A 7,925-nucleotide genomic window follows, 5' to 3' on the forward strand; every position below is an offset into this window, starting at 1 on the left:
CAATTGCAGCAAGTAAGATTGTTTGAGTAATACACTTATGCCCAGAGAATATAGAATATGGTGCCCAACTACCAAACTATTTTTAGGAAAAGGCAAAGGGGTAATAATGTAGAGCAAAAATAGAAGGTAAGTGGCATTCAGTTCTTAACAGAGATTGCAACTATCAATATGAACCTGCTGTTCAGATGTTATCAGTGCCCCTTCTTGTAGCCTGATATTTACACAGTATGTACTCTCTCCCATGAGATACCATAAAGTCAATTCTAAATGCGATCTCTAATGTTGCCCCTCTGAGGTTACGTCACAAGTCTAATTCAGCATCAGCGGTAATAAATACAGTCCTGATGATTTCAATAAAGAGATAAGATCTCATCACATCAGTAACATATCCATTGTAGTCATCTATATAAGTAACCGTTTAGCAGTTTGGTAATACTTTTATTTGTCTTAATAATAGCTATCATATGAGATTAAACTGATGGCGGCTACTTAAATAGGGAAGTTATGTCTCTTAATGAATATTGTCATCTATGTTACACTGTTTATCACTATTGTATAACACAAACTATCACAAATAGCTGTTCAGATTGCACCTAAATAGCTTTCCCTTTTGAAAATAACGCTGTTAGCACATATTGTCACCGCTATTCATAAATCAACTATAGATGTCATAAATAGTGCGAAGAGCACTGGACTACACCCAAGTATCAGTGCCTTAAAAATCGATCGGTTGGTTAATTTATTACCATAATAATAATAACCTTATCCTGTGTGGTTAAAGTGATAGTGGTTAAAGTGATAACGAGGTCATGTCTATTTACAGAGATGGTAAACTATGCTGACATCAAACTAGCGATCGTATGTAAAATTTAAAAATAATGTGACTTTCATTCATGAAAAGCTGTTAATCAATCATTATTTTTAAATTTTTAACATTAAAATGCCGAAATTTTACATACCTTCCTCCTCCCGTACAACAGCCACCATTAATTTATTCGTGTCACCTTTTTTTTTTGTTTTTAAACCAATGACAGTCCAGACCAGTCGGCAACACTCCTCTAAACAAAGACGCCCTTCGTTACGTATGTGCATGCGCTAAATGTTGGATCACTGTCTGACAGAGCTATGTCATAATTGTGTGCATGTGCAAGCTTTATTTATTTCAATCTGAAACATTGTATTGAGGATATCTTCGGTGGCTTTATTGTATATGGCAAATTTATTTTTATAATGGTGTGGCTTCTTTCTAGATGCAGATTTAAACACGCTGCTGATTAGAGATTGTAATTATATATATATATATATATATATATATATATAATCAACTATATATCGATCATATATATTTGAGTCATTAATACTCTATCCTTACTCAAACTAAAGATTTAAATAATTGCAATTTGATTCGTATCGGCGAAATATAACATATGAGAGAGAATTTTTTTAAAAAATCAATTGCTGATAATGTCTAGGATGAAGAAACTCACAACAAAAAATTAGAATCTCCGTTTTTATTCTGTCTCAAGACACTGCGCTTAGAATGATCACAATGTATATAATACATTATATACAATGTATTGCATACATATTGAAACACATGCGCAGAGCGAACCACGAAGATCTACATGCCAATACAATGACGTAGAGCGGGGTGGTTCAGCTCTCTCGCCGGAATGAAGAAAATAACAGGAAGTAATGCCGGGGTCAGAGCAAGGAGCAATAACGCTCTGTAAGTAAAATCAAAATTTATTATATAAAAGGAGAAAGAGAATTTAGAAAAAAACATAGCGACTTAGGTTGAACATACTTGATAACTAAAGGGACACTGAACCCAATTTTTTTCTTTTGTGATTCAGATAGAGCATGACATTTTAAGCAACTTTCTAATTTACTCCTATTATCAAATTTTCTTCATTCTCTTGGAATCTTTATTTGAAATGCAAGAATGTAAGTTTAGATGCCGGCCCACTTTTGGTGAACAACCTAGGTTGTCCTTGCTGATTGGTGGATAAATTCATCCACCAATCAAAAACTGCTGTCCAGAGTTCTGAACCAAGAAAAAAAAAGCTTAGATGCCTTCTTTTTATATAAAGATAGCAAGAGAACTGAGAAACATTAATAATAGGAGTAAATTAGAAAGTTGCTTAAAATTGCATGCTCTATCTGAATCACAAAAGAAAATGGTTGGGTTCAGTGTCCCTTTAAGATTTTATTGATCAATCTGTGTAAATTTACCATCACTTTAAACGTCCCATTTTTTTGCCAGTTCAGCTGAATGCTGTTGTCAATGTTGCAATGTTTATTGTTATTGTGTAACACAAACCATTGCAGCCAAATGGCTGTTTCAGATTGCACCTAAATATATTTTCCCTTGAACATAGCCCTGTTAGTATATATTGCCACCACTATTCATAAATCAACTATGGATTACAAAAAAGATTGTTGTTGTGAACACTGGACTAAGCCCAAGTATCGATAGTGGAGTGCACCTACAGCCTACTAAATAAGACCTCTGGCTTTGATAATTTGACACCTAGTTGTCAAAATGGAAAGATGAAACTAATAAGGTATACCAAAGCGCCAAGTATACGAAGGCTGGGTCTGGACCAAAAGCAATATTATCAAACGATTATTTTCTGTCATGATTCAGATAGAGCATGCAATTTTAAGTAATTTTCTAATTTACTCCTATTATCAATTTTTCTTTGTTCTCTTGGTATGCTTGCAGAATGAACAAATGGGTGAGCCAATGACAATAGGTATATATATGCAGCCACCAATCAGCAGCTAGAACCTAGGTTCTTTGCTGCTCCTGAGCTTTCCTAGATAAACCTTTCAGCAAAGTATAACAAGAGAATGAAGCAAATTAAATAATAGAAGTAAACTGGAAAGTTGTTTAAAATTGTATTCTCTACCTGAAACATGAAAGAAAAATGTTGGGTTTCATGTCCCTTTAAGTTTACATTCCTGCTGTTTTTAAATAAAGATACCAAGAGAACATACTTTACCTTTCCTGTAAAGCACTAATTCATCTAGTGTGAGCGACTAAACTATCACAACTCTCAGAGAGCGCAGTCACCCTTGACTATACAAATGCTGTACCTCATTGTGTTTAGTAATAAAGACAGTAAAACTAAAAACAAAGAAGGGTTTTAGGGACACAAAATCTAAACAGTCCATGTATACTCAATATCAGTATTTTAGTTGCAGAAAATTAGTAGCTTCTACTGGATGTTTCAAACATCTTGAGAATAATAATAAATAATAATAATATATATTGGGGATTTAAAAAAACTGAATATCAAAATCTCTGTTAAATTAACATGAAACTATTTTTTTTCCTTTTATGATTCAGATACAGCACGCAATTTTAAACAACTTTCCAATTTACTGCTATTATCTCGTATGTTTTGTTCTCTTTGTATCCTTTGTTGAAAAACATACCTAGCTAGGCTCAGGAGCTGCACATTGGTGGCTGTACAAGTGCACATATATGCTTCATGTTATCACTTCAACAAAGGATACTACTAGAATTAAGCAAGTTAAAGGGACACTGTACCCAAATTTTTTTCTTTTGTGATTCAGATAGAGCATGCAATTTGAAGCAACTTTCTAATGTACTCCTATTATCAAATTTTCTTCATTCTCTTGGTATGTTTATTTGAAAAGCAAGAATTTACGTTTAGATGCCGGCCCATTTTTGGTGAACAACCTGGGTTGTCCTTGCTGATTGGGCAGCACCAATAAACAATTGCTGTCCATGGTTCTGAACCACAAATTTGCTGGCTCCTCAGCTTAGATGCCTTCTTTTTCAAATAAAGATATCAAGAGAACGAAGAAAAAATTGATAATAGAAGTAAATTAGAAAGTTGCTTAAAATTGCATGCTCTATCTGAATCACAAAAGAAAAAAATTGGGTACAGTGTCCCTTTAAATAGGAGTAAAATGGGAAGTTGTTTACAATTGTATTCTCTCACTGAAACATGAAAGAAAATGTTTGTATCTCCTGTCCCTTTACTAATTAATCATAAAGGGCGTCTTCAGTTTAGTGTGCATTATACTTATAGCTTAGCCTTCTCCCAATAAACAAGACATTATTATTGTTGTTACAGACACAAGTCAGCTGTTTCTGTTACGTTTTACTAAACAAGTACATAATGTTTTCTAAGCAGGAAATAAATACCTGTAGCAGGAAATTAAACAAGTAATTAACAGGAGAATTTTCTTCATCTGCTTCATCCTCATCATCATCTTCACTTTCAGGTTTGTGAAAAGAAGTGACAAATTTTGCCACAAAATCTAGAACTCGCTCAACTGCGGGCTCTCGCCTATATACGATCATAGGATACTTCAGGAAATGTACAAACTCCTCAAGAAAGATAGTTTTATCCTCCATCTGAAAGAAAAACAGAAGGTGAATCAGCCTTTAGCAGACACGATACTAGAACACCGTTATGTTTATAGGATTCACCTTATTATAAGTAAGTTTAAGGCGAGATATTAGTTTTGCGTGGCTCTGATGCGGTTTCTGGGCCAAGTCAAATGCTTCCTTTATTTGCATTGCTTTCTTCTCTGTCATGATTCCGTTTGCAATGTGGCGAATTTTAAGTATTTATTTTGATTTGGAAGAGCAGTTAATAAAACTGTCAAAAAATCATAAGAATGCAAAAATGACAAATTAATTGATAGGCTTCAGTACGTGTAAAACCGCGGCTCCCGCTCGTCTAGTTTAAAATGATGGCAGCAAGCCAGTGAGAGGAGAGCAAATCTCGCGAGATTGGCATGACGTTTCACTCTTTCGTTCTCAGGTTACAGAATGCAGAAGGATCTGGTTAGTATATTCTTGTCCGATGAAGGTAGCGATTAGTGACCAGGAAATGGTTAACTTCGGAAGACAGCGGTACAGGCGCTACACTTCGGCGTGCTCGCTCCAGTAGATTCCGCTATGCGCGTTCCGGGTGCATCACTAAGAAGTACATGTTGCATACATATGTGAGAGTATGAAAAAGAAAAAAAAATTTCTACACAGAACTTGTGCACACAAAACCAGATATTATGGTAATCTAAAGCAGAGCAAAGTTTCTTTGGCAGTATGATGTGTTTTTATATATATTTTTGTTTTTATTTAAAGGGACATTTCAGCCAAAATTGGAATCCACTCAACTGTATTTCAGTTTTGAACAGAAGCATTTTTGTAATATATATGTATTAGTAAAAATGCTTCTAATAAAAGCTATACCTGTTTCAAAAGCGTATTTAAGTATGCACCAGCATTTTAAACACAGCACTTACTCAGAGATCCTAAGGTTCTTGTACTATCTGGTAATGACTCAATTTGTTAATTGCTGACATGATAAAAAAAAAGCCCCACTGGTGCTCTGAACAGCTGCATTATTGTAAATGTTGGTGCACTGAAGCTATGTATTATGTATTTTGCAAATATGTTTCTATTAAAAAATGTAGTTAATCTATGTGCATTTAAATTTTGACTGGAATGTCCCTATAACATGTTTTACTTTGCCGTAAGTACGTGATGGTTTGCCAGTATGCACGTTCTATCCATAGTAAATAGTCTGTAACCATAGCTGCGATAACCTGGGAAGTTGAACACCAAATGAAATAACGTGTTTTGGGGGGTTTTGTGCTTTATTCTTACTTACAATTAACGATTAGTTCAAATACACAAACAATTTTACGGAATAATGCATATAAATAACACACCATATCCACATTCAGGATACCCATAATTCCCGGATAAAATAGATTTATTATTAATTTTACTAAAGTTCACACGTGTAAATTGTTATTGTCATTACACACTGTCCAAAGGAATCATTTACATTAAAGGGTCACTCAAGTAAAAATAAACTTTTATGATTCAGCTAGAGCATCCAATTTTAAGACATTTTCCAATTTACTTTCATTATCAAAATGTGCAGTGTCTTTTTATATACACACTTTCTGGGGAACAAACTCCTACTGAGCATGTGCAGAAGTTCAGAGGGTATAAGTATACTAGTCTGTGATTGGCTGATGTCTGTCACATAATACAAAGGGCCAGAAAATAGGAGAAAAAATAAGTTTGCAAGAAAAAAAATCTACTGCTTATTTGAAATTTAGAGTAAGTGTTATTGCATCGTCTTTTTATTATGTACGTTAATTATGCAATTCTATTGTATTAAGTGGTCCTTTAAGGCGACATGATACCTAAATGTTGAAGCTCGCATAGCTGTAAAAAAAGCTGAGTAGAAAGTAACTGAAAAAAAGAAGATATTTTACCTCAAAATTTCCTCAGTAGCCACATCCCATTGTAAAGCAACTTTGAGCAACCAATCAGGATGCCAGCCCAAGGACTTTTAAGGAAGCATACATCTGGCATGTGCAGGCAATCTCAATATTTCACCACTTATTATATTTTCCTGTCAGCTTTTACAGTTATACTGCATCACTTTCAAGTGATTTAGCATATGGGTTTTATGTCCCTTTAAACTCTTGCTGCAGATGGCGAGGCTTTACTGTCAGAAAACCATAGAGGCTACCTTCAAACAATGATTTGATCACTTTGGAACATTTCACATGCACTTTCAATTTGAGATGCAGATACCTTTACGTCATAGATTTATAATGAGGATCCTGCTCATCAGGCAACAAATATCATATGCTGAATACGGCACAAAACATACATAATAGACAGGGTAGTTTCTAGAGATTCTGGCTCTCAGGGCAATATTCCAAAATGTGCCCAGACACCAATAAATTATACAATTCAACCTTCACACTTCTGAAACACCAATGTTTCACTGAATGACAACTCTATACATGGTAGAAGGTTGAGAAATTTAATTTTGTAAGTTGAAGCAGTGGTAGAAAGTGATAGAACAGAAAAAGACTAGAAAGAGGTGGAAGGAGAAGAGAGAATGAAAAGAGGAAAATTTGGAGAGAAAAAGAAGGGGAGAGACACAATAGTGAGAGGGAAGAGAGAGTGGAAGGAGAGTTAAAACTAAGAAAGTGATAGTGGAGAGATTAAAGGGTGATAGGAGAGAGCTAAGAATAAGGGGAGAGACTGGGAGAAAAGGGTGGCTGGGAGCCCTTGACCAGTACAGCTGCACATCAAAGAAACTGCCATTAAAAATAAATATTTTATGGGAGTCTTTTTAACACCTAGGACTAAAGAACTTTTTCAAGCCAATTTTGTCTCTCTCTTACACGCTACCCAAAGAGACCTGACTACTTGGATGAACAAACCCATCTCCTGGTGGGGTCGGTTACAGTGCATTAAGATGACAACGTTGCCTAGAATTTTGTACATTATCCAGGCCCTTCCTATATCCATCCCAAATTGGTGGGTAAGTCAGATACAGAGGCACATTAACACATTTGTTTGGGGAAATAGCAAACCGAGGATAAATAAGTCCATAATGCATAGACCCAGCACAATGGGTGGACTGGGATTACCCCTAATTAAAACATACCTTGACGCTATAGTTCTACAGAGAATTCTAGACTGGCACAGTTCAGGAGACCATAAGGCTTGGGTGGCACTGGATTCCCTCATCTTAAAAGCCCCGTCGGTGGGTGCACTGTGTTGGGTTCCAAAAAGCTTACGGCCTACACCTTGTATAACACTACACAGACATATCTTTGACTCTTGGTACCACTTATCTACGCGCAATAGACACATCACAGGCCTCAGGTCCCCCTTATTTCCAATTCCAAATAATGCTGAACTGACTGGTGGACTAGGGGAAAACTACCAGGGAGTCACAGAATGGCCGTACACTACACCTCTAGCCAAGTTTACTGAAGCAGGTAAATTATTGGACAGCAACCAGTTAACAGATGTGGCAGGAGGGACATACTCCTCTTGGTTGAAACACATGCAGCTCTCACACCTTCTTTCTGTCTCAGAATACAAAACAGACTTC

The 7,925-nt window shown here is 35.7% G+C and overlaps 1 protein-coding gene across 1 annotated transcript in view; it reads right to left on the reverse strand.

Annotated features, from left to right (window-relative positions):
• The window catches only part of NCAPG (non-SMC condensin I complex subunit G), a 526,604-nt gene extending 521,866 nt beyond the window's left edge, over window positions 1-4,738 (reverse strand). Inside the window, exons 1-2 of the mRNA XM_053700289.1 lie at window positions 4,472-4,738; window positions 4,184-4,396 (exon numbers count right to left, since the gene is read on the reverse strand). Of these exons, the coding sequence (XP_053556264.1) occupies window positions 4,184-4,396; window positions 4,472-4,579 (321 nt within the window). The 5' untranslated portion in view covers window positions 4,580-4,738. The remainder of the gene's footprint in view (window positions 1-4,183; window positions 4,397-4,471) is intronic.
• Between the last annotated feature and the right edge of the window lie 3,187 nt (window positions 4,739-7,925).

This window comes from Bombina bombina, chromosome 2, assembly GCF_027579735.1.
Source record: "Bombina bombina isolate aBomBom1 chromosome 2, aBomBom1.pri, whole genome shotgun sequence".
Lineage (NCBI taxonomy): Eukaryota > Metazoa > Chordata > Amphibia > Anura > Bombinatoridae > Bombina > Bombina bombina.